The sequence below is a fragment of the Nelumbo nucifera genome, chromosome 1, assembly GCF_055504915.1.
Source record: "Nelumbo nucifera cultivar China Antique chromosome 1, China Antique-T2T, whole genome shotgun sequence".
NCBI classification, from domain to species: Eukaryota; Viridiplantae; Streptophyta; class Magnoliopsida; order Proteales; family Nelumbonaceae; genus Nelumbo; species Nelumbo nucifera.
Genome location: NC_142649.1, coordinates 8,650,761 through 8,671,988, shown reverse-complemented (window position 1 = coordinate 8,671,988; position 21,228 = coordinate 8,650,761). Strand labels below are relative to the sequence as shown.

Below are 21,228 nucleotides of genomic sequence, written 5' to 3'. Positions count from 1 at the left end.
ATCATGGCAACAAAATTGGAGGTCCAAAAGGATTCTATGGGTTCCCCTCTCAAATCCAGACAAATAGTCCAGCATCCCCTGCCACACAACCAAAAAGCTCTTTCTGAGGCATTACGTGTCTAACAGAACTTGAAGGGACACTGCTTGGTGCAATAGTAAAATCATAGGCTGACAAGCATGAGGACATGTGTCTGAATGTATGAGAGGACACTTTGTGCAAAGTCCAAGAGGTTAAGTCTATATCCAACCCACCTCTCACAAGACTCCAGATAGCTGGAATCAACATTGGGTAGTGGTCCTTCTACGACTAACAGAACTTGAGTGAAAGGCAAATAATAGTATGGTACATAGCATGCAAGGACTGCATAAGTGAAAAGAAAGTGAAAAGATGACAAATCCAGCAGTTCTCCAATAACACATGGACACATCAAAATGGATATTGTGTCCCATGTTGAACACTTCAACTTTTAGTGCAGATCCCTTGTCAGATACCTTCCCATGGCATTCCTTTAAAATTTCCTCTTAACATAGTTAAATACTCATCTTTTTCTCAACCCATGCATTTATTCATTAAATAATGTTTACACATGAATATATCCACAACACCTTACTGACACAGACACTAATCATACCTCTGTTTTTTGGGGTAGAAAATACTAATCATACCTCTAGTTAAAGGATGTGAACTATATTTACCAGGAAATTGGTGCATAAAAAATAATTTGTAATTACCTCAGCACGGTTACTCGGATCAGCATTAAGTTTTACAAGCATCAATTCACGTTCTACCTGTGGCTCCTTAGATATATCTTCTACCTACATCAAACCAAGTACAATTATGGTAGCCAAAAAAAAAAAAATATGAATAATTACTTAAAAGACATATTTAGTAAGCAAACTGAATGAAAATGTAACCTTCAGAAAATTTGCAAGTGCATGCATGCATATGAATGCATTCTTTATTATCTCCAACCACTTGAGTGAATAGGGCAATCCATTCAGTGGACAATTTTATCAATTGAATTCAATGAAAAATCTTGAGGTGGAGTACCATTTGATAAGGGATCATCACCATATAAAAAAACGGAGTACAGACAGGCCCAATGCAGATTTCTGATTCCTACTGCACAGCTATAAACATTCAAAACGTCAAAAAACCACACCCTATGCACCCATACCCACCCGTGAATTGGCATCAATTCCGAGCTGGCACCTACCCCAAATGTACATTTTGCCTACGAATTCTGACCCTAGGCTGAACCATCATTCTCCCAAAAAAAAACTAGTGGCTCCAACTATAGTACATAAATATATTATGTAAAACATATCAAAGGGAAAATGTAAAAATGAAATCAAACATAAGATCTAATACATATCAAGCACTCAACAATTCAAGTATGTGAAACTTTTTTTTTATCAGAAACGATAAGTTTCATTAGAGATAAATTAAACTGAAATACAGAAGTCAACCCTTATTAGAAAAGGTTGATCCAACAAACATCAAACATTACAGCACTGCCCAATAAAGACTCTCTCTTACAGTCCCTTGTTTTGCTAGGGCATCAGCAAAACCATTTGCTGATCTCCTTACCCACTTGAACCAAACACCCATCTTCCTTGTTATCAGCTGTCTATATTGCCAATTTCCCAGCTGCCCTGATTGCATCCACCCAAATACCAACTTGGAGTCTCCCTCTATCTCAATCTGCTGTAGCCCCAACTGTTTGGCCAGTTTTACACCTTGATGTAGTGCCAAGATTTCCGCTCTTAAGGAATCTCCCACTCCTATTGGACCTGAAAACAAAGCCATTATCTCTGAAAACACCTCCTATACCAGATGGGCCTGGATTACCTATAGAGCTTCCATCAAAGTTCAGTTTCACCCATGGTTGCGCCATTGGAGACCAAACTTCCTGTATCATAGCTTTGGAAGTAGTAGTAGATGCCACAATACCCCAATTTCTATAAATGTCTTCAACTGAGAAATCCTTAAAAAGATCACAGGATTTCAACCAATGGATAACCTTAGTAGTAATTCCTTCCACAACCTTCTGAAGATCGTAAAGCTAGGGGACAGGTGCGGCAACAGTGATGAGATGGTCCCCTAGCTCCAACTCTAAAGACTTCTCAGTGGAGGATGGTATAACCATTCGGATTGTTGGGCTCCCTTTCCACTTGTGGAAGAGGGAGATCTTCCGGTCGATTGCTTCCTTGTGTAAGGCAAAACTTGAAAGTGTTTTTGCCTTAGAGATCTTCGATCAGTGGCTCTGAGATTAAACGGAGTGAAACCTGAAGAAATTCCAAGAAAGGTGCAGGTGCTAAATGATGATGTTTTCTACTCAGCATGGATCTTGACCTCCATTGAAGCAGCTCTGTGGAGGGAGTCTAGGAGAGAGGAAGACAAAGAGCTTGAAGAAGAATACCTACGTGGGTCACAGAGATTGGCTAAATTCAAACTAGCAGAAATTTACTCAGAAATGAAAACTTTGGGGCTGCAGAACATAGAGTACACAGAAGGTATGAAAGTGCAAAAGTTGAGGCGTGCAAGCAAAGTTAAACTAGTCGACTATTGCATGACCTATGCAGAGGTTCTGACGAGGGGAGTTAATGCACAAGATGATTGTAGAGGCTCTCGAGTAAGTGTGCATGACACGTGTACTACAACTAAACAGAAGATGTTTCAGCGAATGGGTTTTCAAATGGGCCAAGGCCCAACTTAGAGCTAAAACCTGTTGCATCTAATTTGGGGCCTGAGATGTGGTTGTTAAATGAAGGAGCTGGGCCTTTGAAGAAGTCATAACAAGTGAAAACTGGACCTAAACCGAAACAAGCTGTTTCAGTAAATGGGCTCTCAAATGGACCAGGGCCCAACTTAGAGCTAAAAGGTCACATGCTATTTAAGTGACCACATGATGAGAGAGGCAAAGAAAACAGGAGATAATAAAACAGGTCTATCATTGTCCCAGTTTCAGCCCTGTTCGAAGGTTCACTTTGTTAAGGCTGCGGAAAAACTGTTTTGGAGGCCGAGGCTGGTCTCCTACTCCACCAGCCCTGCACAACCGAAACCGAGGTATAGCAGAAGCAAAGAGGAAGAGGATGAGTTTGATTCAGATTGGGTAAACTTTGAAGGGGAAAAGACTGATGAGGAAATTTCTGGAGGTTCCAGTATAGGCAGCGTCAAAAGTAGGTGTGGCAAAAGTTTCTTGGAGGAAATGGAAATGGGAACAAGACTTCTGTTCAAACCTTCTTCACCAGCACCCACTGGACTTCCTTTGGGTGATCAGAAGAGCTACGGTGCAGTACTTCCTCACCTGGGCGAGAATAATACCTCGGTCAAAGATGGAGCAGTTCCTATCCCTGTCCAGAGACAAAGCCAAGTTGTTAGTAGAGTGCCTCCTTATTCTCAGCATTCAGCAAGCAAAGCTGCAGGTTTATCCCCATCCCCGGCTTGCCCTTCAAAGGTTGGTTTGGAGGAGAACCCCCAATTTAAAAACCCTTTAGTCCAGTCTTCAGTGGAGCTTATGCAGAACCTTTGAAGCCCGGTATGCTGTGCCAATCCTCTTTGGTTCCTTTTTGTGATTCGACTAATCCTCTTCTCTTTCCGGTTGTCTTGCTTGTTCAGCCTACAGGTGTATCCAAGTCCTACCCAACAGCTGCCATTCCTAGTGACTCGGTGGGAGTAACAGAGGAGATAGGGGTTGGTAAGGATGGAGAAGGGTCTAAGGAAGAAGGGGAGAGAATATAGGAATTAATAGTGATCCTTTTCGAGCAGTTGATAGAGGTGAAAATTCACTCCAAGTTGGGATCAGAAGAGGGGACTGAACTGATTGGGACTACTTCTAAGGAAAAGGAGAGGGAGATTAATAAGAGTGGTGCTGGAACTAAAAAGGCAAATAAAAAACTTAGCAAGAATAAGAAAAAAGGACAAGAAGTAACTCAGTTAAAAGCTTCAAACAAGGGGGGAGGGAGAGATTTCTAAAAGAAGAAGAAAAAAGATGAGTGAAATCGAAAGACTTAGGTGTGGTGTGGATTATGAAAGTGGAGGTACAGGAAGGAAGGAAAGAAAGCTGGGATAATTTAAGCTGAGCTGTGTGAGCTTTTTACTTAATGTTCTGTTGAGCAAGAGAAGAGAGGAGGAAGAGAGGAAGAAGAGAGGAAGAGAGAAGAGAAGAGAGGATAGGCGAGAGGACTGAATGCCCCAAAGAACTTGCTTCATGCGAGTGAAGCATTTGTATTTATACTATATTGGCTGTACAAAACAAGTGGTATGGAAATTACAAAAATACCCCCGTGGGCACTAAATCTGCGTACAGTACATACAATAACATCTAACAACACTCCCCCTCAAGTTGGAGCATAGATATCAATCATGCCCAACTTGTCACAGAGATCTTGATGTCTGGAGTGGTTTAGCCCTTTTGTAAAGATGTCTGCTAGTTGGTCTTCAGAGCTGATATATGGAGTGCATATTTCGCCTGTGATGACTTTCTCTCTGATAAAGTGCTCGTCAACTTCAATGTGCTTTGTTCTATCATGTAGTACCGGGTTAGCAGCAATACTTATAGCTGCCTTGTTATCACAGAGTAGAGTCATGGGTTTGTCCACTAGAAAACCCAACTCACCCAACAGATTCTTTATCCACATACCTCCGGCTACTCCGTGTGCCATTGCACGGTACTCAGCTTTAGCACTGGATCTAGCCACCACCGTTTGCTTCTTACTCCTCCAAATAACAAGATTCCCTCCTACAAAGGTGCAGTAACCACTAGTAGACCTTCTGTCACTTTGAGATCCAGCCCAATCCGCATCTGTATAAATTTCAACTCTCAAATGTCCATGCTTCTGAAATAATAAGCCAGCACCAGGGAACTTCTTAAGATACCGCAGTATCCTCTCTACTGCTTCAAGATGAGTGGTTCTAGGTGCATGCATGAATTGGCTGAGGACACCAACAGCATATGCTATGTCTAGACGGGTCATAGAGAGGTACAATAATCTCCCTACAAGCCTCTGAAATTGCTTCACATCTTTAAGAGGTTCACCTTGGTTGTCACTTAACTTATGGTTGGGGTCAATGGGAGAGTCAATTGGCTTAACCCCAATCTTTACAGTGTCCTTAAGCAAATCTAGGACATATTTCCTTTGGGAGATAAAGACACCTTTTCTTGATCGGGCAACCTCAATTCCAAGGAAATATTTGGCAGGTCCTAGATCTTTCACTTCAAACTGAGTGGCAAGGAAACCCTTCAAACTTTGAATTTCATCCTTCTAGTCACCAATAACAATTATGTCATCCACATATACTATTAGGGCAGCCATTTTACCTTCTCCCCTTTTCACAAACAGTGTGTGATCTGACTAACATTGCTTGTATCCCCTCTGCTGAACTGCAGTATGAAATCTGCTGAACCAAGCTCTTGGTGATTGCTTCAGCCCATATAAGGACTTCTTTAACTTGCACACTTTCTGTTCATTTCCTTGAGCCAGAAAACCGGGGGGTTGAACCATATAAACTTCCTCCTCAAGGTCACCATTCAAGAAGGCATTCTTGATGTCGAGCTGATGTAGATCCCAATTCAGATTAGCAGCAAGAGAGAAAAGTACTCTAATAGAGTTCATTTTGGCAACAGGGGCAAAGGTTTCTGCACAATCAACTCTATATACTTGAGTAAACCCCTTTGCCACTAAACAATCTTTATACCTCTCCACGGTTCCATCAGCCCCATGCTTAACAGTAAACACCCATTTACATTCAACTGAATCCTTTCCCTTAGAGAGATCAACAAGTTCCCACGTGCCATTCTTACGAAGAGCATCAATTTCTTCTTTCATGGCATTTGTCCATTCTGGTACTAAGAGAGCTTCAGCCACATTCTTGGGAATAGGGATACTGTCAATGGAGGTAAGGAAGGCACGAAATGAAGGTGAGATGTTCTCATAGGAAACAAAGTTGGAAATGGGGTGTTTAGTGGTGCACAACCTAACACCTTTCCTGTGGGCAATAGGAAGGTCAAGATCATTAGCAACAGAGAAGTCAAGAACATCATTGGGAGTCAAGTTACCTGAGTGGGTATGATCTTCCCCCGAGGAGTTTGATGGCACTTGAGGTACAGCTTCTGAATTCTCCACAGCTCTTGAACTTGGTTGGCCTTTACGACGACAAGAAAAAACACGAAAAGGTGGTGGATCAGGAAGAGAAGAGGGAGAAGGAGAAGGATTAGGAAGAGGAGGAAGCTGAACCAGTTTCTCCTCATGCCTACACTCCCCCTGAGGAGAAACAAGAAAGAAGGGCTCATCTTCAAAGAAGGTAACATCCATGGAGACATAGAATCTCCGAGAAACAGGATCAAAGCAACGATACCCTTTCTGAGAGAATGAGTAGCCAAGAAATATACACGGAATAGCACGAGAGTCCAATTTCCCCCGGGTGGGAGATAGGTTTTGGACAAAGCACCGACAACCAAAAACACGAGGAGGGATAGAAAGAAAAGGGGCTTTACAGAAGAGAAGCTGATGTGGGGCTTTGTACTCTAACTAGCGAGAGGGCATTCGGTTAATGAGGTATGTAGAACAAAGAACAGCCTCAAGCCAAAATCGTTTGGGAACATTCATATGAAGTAGTAAACCCCGTGCCACTTCAAGGAGGTGTTGGTTCTTCTGTTCAGCCACACCATTTTGTTGTGGCGTGCGGGCACAAGAGCTCCGATGAAGTGAGCCATGTGAAGCAAAGAACTATGTGAGGTCACTGTGAAAAAACTCTTTTGCATTATCTGACTGAAATATTTATATCTCGGTCTGAAATTGAGTGAAGATCATCCGCTGAAAATCTTGGATAATTTTTGGTACTTCCTCATGGGTTCGCATTGGGTATACCCAAGTGTATCTGGAATAATCGTCAATGAAAGTAATGAAGTACTTGTAGCCACTCTCAGAATATAAAATAACAGGACCCCACACATCAGAATGCACAATGTGAAAAGGAAACTCAGATTTACTATTTTTTTGAAGGAAATGAGTTCTACAATACTTGCTTAACTAACACGTTTGACAAGAGAAATCAGAAACAGACACTGACTTACACAGTTCTAGAAAAACAACTTTCAAGGATTCAAAAGACAAATGACCTAGGCAACAATGCCACAAATACATTTTACTCTTTCTGAACTGATTCATAGACTCTGTAACATGAAGGCCAGTCGTATTCTCCAGCATATAGAGACCATCAACCATACGTCCCCTACCAATCGTCCTCCCCGAGGCCAGATCCTGAATCACACAATAGGAAGGGAAAAATGTCACAGAACAGTTTAAGGAATTTGTAACACTACTGACTGAGAACAAGTTCATAGGAAATTTTGGAACATGAAGAACATCAAAAAGTGTAAGGCCGAGAGGAAGAGAGAGAGTTCCCTGACCAGCTATGGATGTGTATGATCCATCAGCTAGTCTCACTTTATCTCTTCTGGAAAGAGGGTGATAAGTTTGAAAGTAAGAGGACATACCAGTCATGTGTTTTGACGCTCCAGAATCAATGATCCATGGAGAGTCAAGGTTGTGAGAAGCAACATGGAAAGCTATGGCAGAATTACCTGACGTGGACGCAAATGAGGTTGTGGGAGGAGCATCCATCTGGCGAATTGTTCTACCATAAAGCTCCAGATGGTCACGGAAGGAGTTTACAATATCCTCTCTTGGGTCAGATCCGAAGTAGCTATGTTGGTCATGTGGTGTTTGAGTCACAATAGAAGTGGAGGACTGATTCTCCCGAGTTACCATGTTGGCCATGTGGTGTTTCTTGGTACCTTGTTGCCTGGGCCTTTTATTACATTTGTGCCTTGTTTCTTAGGCAGATCTTGAGCCCATTTTGGTTTCCCATGAAGATCCCAACAAGCATCTTTGGTGTGTCGGGGTTTCTGACAGTTAGTGCACCACAATTTCTCCTTATCTTTTGCTTTCTTCTGGAGCTCCCCTCTCCTGGAAGAAGATCCACCACTAGTAGAGGCACCCCCTTTTGCCGCCAACACAATTGCATCCCCTCCGATGTTGTTCATCAAGTTTCTCCTGCTCTCTTCAGACTGGACAAGAGCATAGACTTCCTGAATTGATGGAAGATCCTTAGAACTGAGAATTTGTACTCTGATGGATTCATAGATAGGATTGAGACCATGCAAACAGGCAAACACTCTTTGTTGTGAGACGAGTTTCTTATACAATTTTGCATCTTCATCACACTTCCAATCAATATTCTGGTAATGGTCCAACTCCTTCCAAATAGAGGACAAGTCAGAGTAATAAACCGATAAACTTCTCTCCCCCTGTCGACAAGTAGATGATGCTGCCTGCAGTTGATAAATCTTGGCATAGTGTCGTAGTTCTGAATATGTGGATTTTGCTTGTCCCAAATCTCTATTGCAATTTCAGCCCACATGAAGTTCTTCCTTATTTGTGGTTGCATGGAGACCAAGAGCCAAGACATTACCATACTGTTCTCCTAATCCCATCTGTCATATTCAGCATTCCCAGAGGGTGGTTCTTTGATTCTTCCATTAATATAGCATATTTTCCCCCTTGCAGTGATGTATAACTTGATCCCTCTTGACCATTCTAGGTAATTTAATCCATCAAGAGGAACAACAGCCATAGGAAAGGATAGGTCACCACCCCCACTCATTCCATTCAGCATTGTGGAGATTCCAGATGTAGTTGAATCTTCACAATTCATGATTTCAGGTTTAAGAACACACAACACCCAAGGCACACTGCCTCACAAAGCTGCTACAGAAAAGGGATCTTATGTCCTTCGGTCCACAAAAGCACTTGCTATTTCAACATACAACTAGGTACTTCTGACCTACGGTTTCACAGAGAGCCAAGAACAAACACCGTTGCTGAGCACTTGGACTAGTCTATATGACCTACAATTTTTGTAGGAATCCAAAGAACAAACATACAAACACTGCAATGCAGTACATAACCAGGTCCGTATGACCTACGGTTTTATAGTTTTCATACAACTCCTTTAGTAGAAAGAAAGACACAAGGTGATAGTTCACCACACACCTAATTGGCTGACACCAACTTCAGGGTAGCCGAACAATCACTGAGATCAACAATGTTGCCAAACAGCAAGAACAGTCAAAAAACTTCAGTCCATCAACACACACCACATTCAGATTTTTAGGGCATCAACAATCCATCGAAGGGTTAAAGAAGTACAAAAAAAAGGCAGTTGAACACAGCTGCTTTGTTAAGGAATACAGTCCATCAATCGGCTGAACAGTCAATCAGTAGGGCAGCCGAACAGTAGATGACCAGTACCTCTTTTAACTTCAGATGATAGCCTCTCTATAAACTAGAACTCCCTCTACGAACCTCAAATGATAACCTCTCTACAGTCGAACAGACAATGGATACAACTTCTGGGCTGGAAGATGAAAAGTCTCTATGACTTCTGGGTCGACCTGGGTACACCAGATTAGCAGTTCGATGGAGACAGCTCTGGGAGATGAAAAGTCTCTATAACTTCTAGGTCGAACTAAATACAACAGCTTAGCATTCCGATGGATACAGCTCTGGGAGATGGGGAGACCATCTGCTCAACATTGACCAACAGGTTTGCTTGACACCACCCTTCAGGCCTGGACGACTTGCTCTGATACCATGTTGAGCAAGAGAAGAGAGGAGGAAGAGAGGAAGAAGAGAGGAAGAGAAGAGAGGATAGGCGAGAGGACTGAATGCCCCAAAGAACTTGCTTCATGCGAGTGAAGCATTTGTATTTATACTATACTGGCCATACAACACAAGTGGTATAGAAATTACAAAAATACCCCTGCGGGCACTAAATCTGCGTACAGTACATACAATAACATCTCACAACATGTTCCATGAAGATAATCAGTTGGAATGTGAGGGGTTTGGGAAGCTCAAGAAAAAGAAATGTAATTAGGGAAGTCCTTAGGAAAGAGAAACCGACCATTGTCTTAATTCAAGAGTCAAAACTAACAGAGGTGGATAAAAGATGGGCGAGGAGTGTTTGGTCAGCTAGAGGGTTAAGTTGGGCATTTACACAATCATGGGGAGCATCAGGAGGCATCATTACAATATGGAAGAATGAACAGATGGAGTGTATTGAAGAACTAATTGGCAATTTTACAGTAACAATCAAGTTGAGAAGGAAAGAGGATGGTTTTGAGTGGGCCTTAAGCAATGTCTATGGACCTAACTCATATAGGGAGAGATGATTTTTGGGATGAGCTTGCAGCCATAAGGGGTCTGTGGAATGGACCGTGGTGTCTGAGGGGTGATTTTAATGTCATAAGATTCCTAAATGAAACTACCAATTCAAATCATAGGGTGACCTCTAGCATGAGAAAGCTCAACCTTTTTGTGGACTCATATGAACTAAGGGAGCTACCTATGCTGCAAGCAAACTTCACTTGGTCCAATTTCCTAGAAGAACCCCTGTGTTGTAAATTAGATAGATACTTATTCTCTTCAGAATTTGAATCTATATAGAGGGGACTAGCAATGAGGGCTCTCCCTAGACCTACCTCAACCCATTGTCCAGTTAGGTTATCCCAAGAAAACATAAAAGGGGGGCCATGTCCCTTCCGATTTGAGAACATGTGGTTGCTACATCCTGATTTTATAAAAAATGTTCAACTGTGGTGGGAAGAAGACCAAGTGGAATTCAGATGGAAAGGGTACAAGTTTTATAAAAAGTTGCAGGCCCTAAAAGCTAGAATCAAAGCTTGGAAAAAGGAGGAATTCGGAAGAGTGGAAGAAAGAAAAGAGTGGATTGCCAATAGGATTCAAGAAATTGATGGAGGTGAGGCAGAGAGGAGAATGACAATAGGAGAGAGGGAAGAGCATTGGAAGCTGAAACAGGAATTGCAGAAAATCATAAGGAAAGAGGAGATAAGTTGGAGGCAAAAATCTAGGTGTAAGTGGCTGAAGGATGGAGACGGGAATACCAAATTTTTTCGCAACTTAGCAACTGAAAGGAAGAGGAAGAATTTTGTGGGGAGGCTGGAATGGAATGGGGAAGTGATTACAAATGAGGAGGAGATATCAAGAGCCTTTGTGGAGCATTTCAAATCCATTTATGACAGCCCAAGAAGATAGAGAGAAGAAATCCCTGACCTTGATTGGCTACCTGGGAATAGGGTTTTGATGGATCAACTAGAAAAGAATTTTGAAGTCCAAGAAGAAAAAGATGTTATTTTTTCAATGAAAAGATCTAAAGCCCCAAGCCCAGATGGTTTCACGATGGCCTTTTACCAAGATTGTTGGGATATTACACGTGGTGATTTAATGGAGGTCTTCTTGGAATTCTTTGAGAGAGATAAGATAAATTCGGGTGCCAATGCTACTTTCATAGCTTTGATTCCTAAAAAAATGCAAACCACCCAAAGGATTTTAGGCCCATAAACCTAATTGGGAGTATGTATAAGGTAATATCAAAGGTCTTGGCAGGAATAATCAAAAAGGTACTACCTTCCTTGATTTCTCCGAACCAAGGGGTGTTTGTGTCAGAAGACAAATTATTGATCAGATCCTTATTACCAATGAATGTGTGGATTACAGAAAAAGACAAGGAGAAAAGGGTCTGACTTGCAAACTGGATTTGGAAAAGGCCTAAATGATTTGGTGGACTGGGACTTTTTACTAGAAGTATTGAGCATCAAAGGATTTGGAGAAAGGTGGTGCATGTGGGTTAAGGGTTGTATCTCTTCATGTCACTACACCATTCTAGTAAATGGGGGTAGCCAAGGATTCCTTCCCAGCAAAGAGATGATTAAGACAAGGGGACCCTCTTTCTCCTTTCCTTTTCACCCTAATAGTTGATGTGTTGAGTGTCCAGATTACTAGAATCGATGCTAGAAATTTGATTAGACGATGGAGAGTAGGGAGGGAGGAAATAGTTGTAGCCCACTTTCAATTTGCAGATGACTTGATTCTCTTTTGTGAAGATCCAGAGAAGTTGGAAAATTTAAAGGTCTTGGTAGAGAATTTTGAAAAGGTCTCCAACTTGAGAGTAAATTGGAATAAAAGTTGTGTAGCTGGAATTAATAGGCAAGAAGGTCAGGTGGCATCATTGGCTAGATCTCTAGGTTGTGAGGTAAGTGAATGGCCCCTTAAGTATTTAGGCTTACCTTTGAGAGGAAATCCGAGGTCTGTTAGCTTTTGGTACCCAGTCTTGGAATGATTGTCAAAAAGACTAGCGGGTTGAAAAAGGAAATACATCTCTTTGGGGGGTAGAATCACTCTAATTAAGTCAACACTAGCAAATTTGCCAGTGTATTTTTTGTCTACCTTCAAATTGCCTATTAAGATTGCAAACTTGATTGAAAAAATAATGAGAGATTTTCTGTGGGAGCCTGGAGATACCAAAAAGGATCATAGGGTAAAATGGGAAGTGGTGTCTAGAAAGAAAGACAAAGGGGGTTTAGGGATTGGAAATATTAGAATAAGAAATGCAGCTTTATTAGGCAAATGGTTTATGAAGGTTTCCTAAGGAGCAAGAGAGTCTATGGCATAAGGTGATAAGAAGTATTCATGGAATGGCAGCAAATGGATGGGAGGACTTGTGGATTGGGAAACAATAGGATTTTCCAAGGGAAAGAAAAATCAGCTCTTGAAGTTATTGAAGGGATCACCATCAAGGCAGTACATTGGCTGAAAACTCTTGACTTGTTCAAGGATGTCTCTACAGATGATTTAATTAGAGGCTGGAGTATTTTAGCAAGATCTTCTACTTCATCACCTACCATACAAGCAGTTTGGTCCCCTCCTTCGTAGTGTCATGTCAAACTGAACTTTGATGGCAGCTTTATTGGGAACCCTGGACCTTCTGGAATAGGGGGTGTGTTTAGAGATGCGGAAGGAAAAATCCTAGCTTTGTATTCTGGTTCAATAGGTGTGGGGGACTCGCTTAGAGCTGAAGTGTTGGCACTCCTCCAGGGGCTCAGATGGGCCAAGAAATTGGGTTTTCAACAGTTGGAAGTGGGGGGGGGATTCAAAATTAGTAGTAGGTAGGTTGCAATCAAATAGTTTGGAAGCGTTGTCCCTTAGACAACAAGTAAGGGAATTATTGAGCCTCACAAGGGAGCTGGATGCGAAAGTGTATTGGTCTAGGAGGTCAGCAAATGCTTTAGCTGACAACCTAGCAAAACAAGGGGTGAATTGGGAGTTTTTGTTTTGTGCAGTGTGGTAAGATTTTTGTTATTCAGAGGTCACCTTTTCCTTTGGAAGGTGACAGTTGTTTCTTATGGTTTTATCTAATGAAAATTACCGTTTCTTATCAAAAAAAAAAGACTTCCCCAAACTGAGTAATCAGATCATCAACCATCCCCATCTCAGAATCCCTTAGACCTCTTCTCAAGCCCAAATCCCAGGAGTTATCAACAAACACTAAAGAGATCACTTTTCTTTTGTTTTTAGACAAGGAGTAAATAGAAGGAAATCTATCTCTAAAAGAGTGTTCACCAACCCAAACATCTTCCCAAAATAAGACTTTATTTCCAGTGCAGACATCATATTTGAAATAAGGTAGCATAAGAGGCAAAATACCTTGAATAGCTTTCCAAGGAGAACACTGAGAAGCCCCAGAGTCGAGTCCTACATCCCAGTCGTTATCTGCCAATCCATGAATACAAACAATCACTTTAGACCGAAGTCTGTCTTGTTCCATTGATAGTCTCCAAATCCATTTCCCCAGCAAAGCCGTGTTTCTTAATCTTATATTTCCTAACCCAAGGCCTCCATCATCCCTACTCCTAGAAACCACCTCCCACTTCACTAAGTGATCCTTCTTAGTATCCCCTGGTTCCCAAAAGAAATCCCTCATTATCTTCTCTAACTGGTTAGTTACTTTCATTGGTACTCTAAAGGTAGACAGGAAATAAACTGGCAGGTTGGCCAAGGTTGACTTGATTAAGGTTATCCTACCCCCTAAAGAGATGTAATTCCTCTTCCAATTTGCTAACCTCTTGGAGAATCTTTCAATTACAAGGTACCAAAAACTCTCAACCATTGGGTTCCCTCCCAATGGTAGCCCCAAATATTGTAAAGGCCAGCCCCCCACTTCACACCCCAAAATCCTAGCTAGGGAATCCACCTCCTCTCCCTCTAAATTGAGCCCTGCCACACAACATTTTCCCCAAATCACTTTAAGATTGGACTTCCTTTCAAATTGAAGAAATAGACTCTTTAAGTTCTGTAATTCCCCTTCCCGTCACAAAACAAGATGATGTCATCTGCAAATTGTAAGTGTGTGACCACCACCTCCTCCCTACCAATCCTCCAACCTCTTATCAAATTGATTTTCCACTATTTCCACTTTTCTCCACTATATTGAGAAATTGAATAATCTCCTCCTCAACCCTACCCTCTTTCACATTCAGCTCCTCTTTCATTCTGATTCTAAATAGTTCCAAGATCAACTCCCAAATTTTGTCCCCTAGTTGTCTCTCTTCTACTTCTGAACTTTTCTCCCCCACTACCTCTGTCACTTGTCCCAAATCAAATGAATTGGCAGACTTTATAGCTGGGTTGGATTCACCTGTAGGCTAGACACACAAAGGACTTGGGGAGACCGAGTTAGTAACCAAAAATTGAACCTGAAAACAATCCAAACCTTGGGAGGAAGAAGACGCAATATGAGTTGCTAGAATAGCCTGAACCCCTTTTGTTTGACTTTCGCTAGGAATAGGACCCTCAAAATCAAAATCTGGATTGATTGCAGTGGGAAACAGGCAGTTTATAGCTCTACTCGGAGGAACCAGATTGCCAACACACATCGTACAAGCACCAATTCCCTGGTCTTTACAAAGGATTGAATCCCCTTTATTCCCTGTTTCGGTTTTCTCCTCGCCCGAGCCTGTTTTCTTTCTTTCCAACTCCTTTCTAGGCCGAACCAACTCTCCTGGAAGTGTACAAGCCTCTTCTTCGAATAGTAAATTTAATCCTGGGTCATCTTCCTCCCCAATCCTTAAACAACATTTACTCTGTATACTACCATAGCTGGACTCTTCAACATACAACTCCTCTTTCAGAGACTCATCATCTACGCTTACCTAGTCTGAAGCAAAATCCTCCTCTCCTAACTTCATGCGATTAATATCTCGGATTAGGTTTATCTGGGCTAGTAGAGTAAGAGACCAGTATTGGCTGCCACGCTAAAGTCAAACCAAACGATCGTTTTTCTTTCAAGCCAATTGCATAACAATCTGAAGAGAACGAAGATATACCACAGCAAATGTCCATAGTCTTTTAAGCCTTGTTCCACCTCACGTGCCTATTTAAGTGGTCACCTGATTTATCTATGGGCTTACTCGTTGTTATAATCTTATTTCTAGGCCCATCCACTTGAAGTTTATGGCATTTGCTTTACTTCGTGTAGCTAATGCAATACTAAACATTTTGCCTTCCTAATTCCACGAGATTGGCCCTCTGCCTTCGTAAAGGCCCCTTGAGGCAAGCCCACAAAAGCCCATGCGAGGGTCCTAAATTTTTTAACCATATATAAAGAGATATTTTGTGATTTTAGGATTAGGAATCAATTGTTGTTTAATGAAGAGTGTCTTGTATTAAGAAGGATGAAAAAACATTAACCACCCAATCTCCTGAAAGAGGTTCTTCAACCACACTAGCTCACAAGTTGTATGTGTCATAGCTCTATATTCAGCTTCAACACTACTCCTTTCTACCATTATATGTTTCTTTCTCTTCCATTTCACTAAATTCCCTCCAAGGAAGGTATAGTATCCTGCAGTAGATCTTCTATCACACAATGAGCCAGCCCAATCTGCATTAATGTAACCTTCTATTTCAAGGCCTCCTCCAGACTTGTACAACAGCCCATAGCCTAGAGTTCCCTTCAAATACTGCAAAATTCTTAATGGGGAACTCGAGGGTTCTGCATAAACTAACTAACCACACTGACTGCAAAAGAGATATCTGGCTAGGTAATAGTCAAATAATTCAACTTTCCCATTAAACTCTTATACCTCCCAGGATCATCAAATTCCTCATCTACATCAATACTTAATTTGACATTAGGCTCCATGGGTGTTTCAGCTGGTTTAGCACCTAACAGTCATGTCTCTTCTAACAAGTCAAGTACATACTCTCTTTGGCATAAACCGATGCCATGTTTTGATCTTGCAACCTCTAATCCCAAAAAATACTTCAGTTTGCCAAGATCTTTTGTTTGGAAATGATCATGAAAAAAGACCTTCAATCTATCAAGCCCCATACTATTACTAGCAGTTATAACTTATAATAATGTCATCTAAATTTTTTTTATAAACGAGTAAGATTTATTAAAGAAATATCAAGATGATAAGATAATATAGGCTACCCAAGGAGAGGCACGAACTAGTACCTCTCCCAAACAACAACATTGTATTACATCATACTAGAAAACAAAAATTTACAAAGCTGCCCAAAATAATTGTTCCCTTGAAGCCCCTTGCCTAGCTAACCCATCCGCTATGGTATTAGCTATTCTGCCCACCCATTGTGAAGTAACAATTATAATAATGTCACCTACATATACTACCAACAAAATCTTCCCAACCTCAGAATCATAGCTAAATACTAAGTGGTCAAATTGTCATTGCTTTATACCAAAGTCTTTTACCACTTCACTAAATCTACCAAACCAAGCACGTGGAGATTGTTTCAACCCGTAAATTACCATCCTCCCCCTAAGCAACAAACCATGATGGTTGCTCCATATAAACCTCCTCAAGAAGGTCACCATGTAATAAGCATTCTTAATGTCAAGCTAAAATAGGGGTCAACCATACATAGCTACTGAAATAGGGGTCAGCCATACAGGTGAGAAATAATCTACTTTATACAATTGTGGATAACCTTTAGCAACTAGTCAAGCCTTCAACCTTTCTATCATGCCATTTGGTAAGCATTTAAAAGTGTACACCCACTTACAACCTACAACATGCTTACCAAGAGAGAGAGAGGTAAGCTCCTAGGTGTGATTATGTGAAAGTGCAGATAGTTCCTCTTCCATTGCCTAACGCCATCCTAGAGAGGTAAGAGCATCCTAGACATTTTTAGGAATAGAAACAGAGGATAAAAGGATAATAAACTGACAATGAGAAGCAAATAGGTGAGAAGCAAATAGGTGAGAAACAAAAACATCAAATGGGGATGAAAAGTACAGCTTTGTTTACCTTTATGTAATGTAATGGAAAGATCAAGGTCAAAAGAAGAGAAGCAATTGTTGGATCCGTCAATGGAGAAGGAACTAAAGGAAGAGTTGATGTCTGTCTGCAAATATACAACTGCGTGATTGGTGGTGGGTATCAACTGAAAATGGAAGAAGAAACATAGGAAGTGAAGGAGGAACATTAGGATTAGTGAAGAAAGGAACAGATTCAAAGAAAGTGATATTTGGACAAATAAATGAACGTTGGGAACTGGGATTATACATTTATACCCTTTCTAGGTCCTAGGATAGCCAAGAAAGATGCATTTTGTAGTGCATGCATCCAACTTGTCCATCCCAAGCCCCAAATTATGAACGAAACATACACAACCAAAAAAATCTGAGAATAAGAGGAAGATGAGATAGAGTGGGAAACAAAACTTAGAAAGGAGAATGACCTTCAAGGATAGACATGGGCATTAGATTAATGAGAAAACGTGATGTAAGTACAACATAACTCCAAAATCGTTTGGAAACACTCATTGTGCATGATGGACCAAGCAATTTCAAGTAAATGGTGGTTCTTCCATTCAACCACCCCATTTTGTTGTGGCGTGTATGTATAGAAAGTTTGATGAATGATATTGTGTTATAACAAATATTGCTGAAACAATGTAGAGAAATACTCTTTATCATTATCAGAACAAATGATTTTTATGTGAACACCAAATTGCATGCAAATTTCAGCATGAAACTTTTGATAAATGGAGAATAATTCACTTCTTTCTTTCATAAAATAAAGCCATGTCGCCCTAGAATAATCATCAAAAAATTTACAAAATACTTATAACCATTGTACAACACAATTTTATTTGGACCCCAAACATCTAAATGAACCAAAGAAAAATGACTCAAAATTCAACTATCAGGAGACATGTTTTGTTAAAAATTAACAAAACACAACTCCTGATAGAGACGATAATGTTGATACATGACAAATGCAGCCAACCCCAGATAACCAAGATTTAAGGCTAAATTGGGTTAAGTGTATGATACAAATGCAATTATAAAAAACTCAGACTCACACTTTGGCTTCCCCTTGGAAGTCCATGATTGGGATGCTTCCCTAGTTTCTAAGCCTTATCATGTATGATGTGTGTTCTAAAGATAAAGTCTTTTTCTAGGAGGACCTTTGGATTAGCAACTCAACCTAAGGAACCTCTTTCCTTCCTAGTACTCCCTATCTGTGCTCCAAAAAGAACCCATCCAATGCTTTGTTTCATCTCTTTGTGAATGTTGCAGTTGGAATTTGGGTTTTAAGAGAGATTTAAGAGACCATGAGCTTGATCAAACAACCCCACTTTTACAAATCCTTGATTTTGTCTTTTTGGACCACTCTAAGACAAAAGGTTGTATTTAGATCCTCACCCTAAGGGAGTATTTTCCCGTACCACTTTCTTTTCCACTTTGTGTTCAACCCTTACCCCTCAGCCTTTTCGAAATTTGGTCCAAACCCATCCCTCCCAAGGTTAGTGCCCTATGATGGAAAGCCTTTCATAAGAAACTTAATAACCTAGATGTTTTGCAAAAACGAAGAACTTACCTTTGTATCTCCCCAAGCTAGTGTATTGTTTGTAAAGCAAAGGGAGAAAGTTGTTACCACCTGCTAATCTCCTACCCTTTGTTGTAGATCTTTGGGAAAAGCCTTTTTGGCAACAGGTGGAGTGTGCCCTTGCAGATTGGTAGCCTCATTGACCCTACAACCTTCAGTTGGCTGAAGAGAAGAGGTAAGGTCATGTAGAGACGTGCTATAGCCGCCTTGGTTTGGATAATGTGGGAGGAGAGGAATGATAGAATCTTCAATGATAAGGAAAGAAGAGGTAGTTTGGGAATGCATAGTTAATAGGGATATACATTGGGCCAAATCCTTAGACCTTTTTTCAGACTTCACCTTTGAAGATATACATCGGGCTAAATCTGTAGCAAGAAGTTATACTGTGAAGGATAAACCTGTTGTAGGTTGCTTACCCCATGAAGGTTTCACAAAGTTAAATTTTGATGGTAGCATCCTAGGAACCCCAAGGACGTTTGGTAAAGGAAGAGTTTTCAGGAATACAGAGGGCACATTCTTGCTGTATTCTCAGATCCTGTATGAGTAGGGGATCCAATGCATGCTGAATTTCAAGCAGTACTGCAAGGAGTACAAATTTCTAGAGAATTAAACTATGACAATTTGCTAATTGAAGTTGACTCTAAATTGAAACCAGAAACAATGATCTGGAATAACAAAGAAGCAATGAAAAGGTTTAAATGGTTAACTAGAGAGATAATGGCTGTCAGAGTCCAATAGGAAAAGAGGTCAGATAATGGGATCGCTGATTAGTTTGCTAAGCAAGGGGTGCATAAGTCCCATTTATTTGGGGTTCAGATGTAATTCTGTTTATGTAATGGAGTCTGCACCTCGTGCCTCTATAGGATTGTTATCATTGTAAAATTACTTGATCTTGTCAAAAAACCTCAAACTCGCACTAGAAATAGAAATTAAGGCTGTCCAGAAACTTCAATGAAGCTCCCTATGCAACAGTTAGTGTTGCATGGACACAGACACAAGAATCAGAATCCGACGCATGTCTCAAAGTCTGACTTGGCAAGATGAAAAATAAGGAATCAACAAACATATCTACGGACAAGTATAAAGTATAAATTATTGAGATATTCCATATTTTGTTGAACGCTTTTTTGGAAACAAATAAAAGCATACTTTTGTACTTAATAGCATTTTGTTGGAAAATGACATTCAACATGTACAATAACTGTTCATTTCTATCAAATCAACAACGAGAGAAAGAAAAATATCATGTAGAACTATTACTCAAGGATCAATGAGGTATCAATGTGCGACACATGTCCAACATGGAAACTTCATCCATTTAGGAGAGTCCATGCAACTGTGGAAAACGTTTTTAAAAAAAGGTATATACCCTCAACATGGTATGTTACCCAAAAAACAACCAATTATCAAACTAGTTCCTCATACAAGCTCATCACTCACCAGATAGTTTTTTTTTTTGGTTGATACATCAGCTAGACTATTGGCTAGGAACCAAATGAACAAGGACCTTACTTTGGATATCAAAGATCTAAAATTTGTAATCTAGTAATGTGATACATCAGCTAGATTATTGCCTCTTGCTGAATTCCTACTTCCAACTAGGCCTAACTATGCTAAAATAAGTGCACCATTGCTGCTAATGAAAACTCCCCTATTCCCTGATAATCCTGGGTTTCTTGCAAAACACCCATTGTAGTTTAATTTGGTGAAGCTTTCACTAAGAGGGGCATACACCATTGTCTGAACTGTGTAATGTAAGGATTATGGACCTAACCACTACAACTCATGTTCACAAGATTAAATCCACCATGATCTCTCTGAATATATCCAGTGACTGTATCAGGTGAATTACCCTTATATTTTGCTAGCTCAATAGCTACCTAAATGATATTCTTGTTGCTCTGATTAAGAAACAGGTTATCATACAATTGCACCATTATCACTTTTAGCTTCCACCTTGCACCATATTACCTCATTGAACATGATCACAAACACTAAATAGTGAATACATTTTACTTTGTTCTGGTTAGATATGATTGCCTATAATAGTAACAAAAATTTATCATTTCTTATGGTGCTTTAGTTACACATGCCACAAAGAACAATAGTAGACTAGCACACAAGTAGTGCTTCTTCCAAAGAACCAGAGCAGCAAGATTAGAAAAATAGCAGATAAAGCTTATCTGAAAAGCATTTCCTTTTCTGCTACCTAAAAAAATTGAAGAAACATTAGTGATACTAAAAGAGCTTATTTATTTATAAACCACCACCTTTGACCAGGGATTGGTGAAGCTGAATTTTGATGAATGTACTTCGGGAAATCTAGGTCTTTCTTTATGGATTCATATTTAGGGCCATGTGCATTTCAGCACATCTGTAGTCATATTGAGGATTATCCAACTGGATTACATGACTAAAACAAAGCAGTCAATGTACCTTC

The 21,228-nt window shown here is 40.4% G+C and overlaps 1 protein-coding gene across 1 annotated transcript in view; it reads right to left on the bottom strand.

The window, feature by feature from the left end:
- Window positions 1–21,228, bottom strand: part of LOC104586808 (acetolactate synthase small subunit 1, chloroplastic-like) — a 108,607-nt gene that overhangs the window by 86,337 nt on the left and 1,042 nt on the right. Inside the window, exon 3 of the mRNA XM_010244158.3 lies at window positions 733–816. Coding sequence (XP_010242460.1) covers window positions 733–816 — 84 coding nt within the window. The remainder of the gene's footprint in view (window positions 1–732; window positions 817–21,228) is intronic.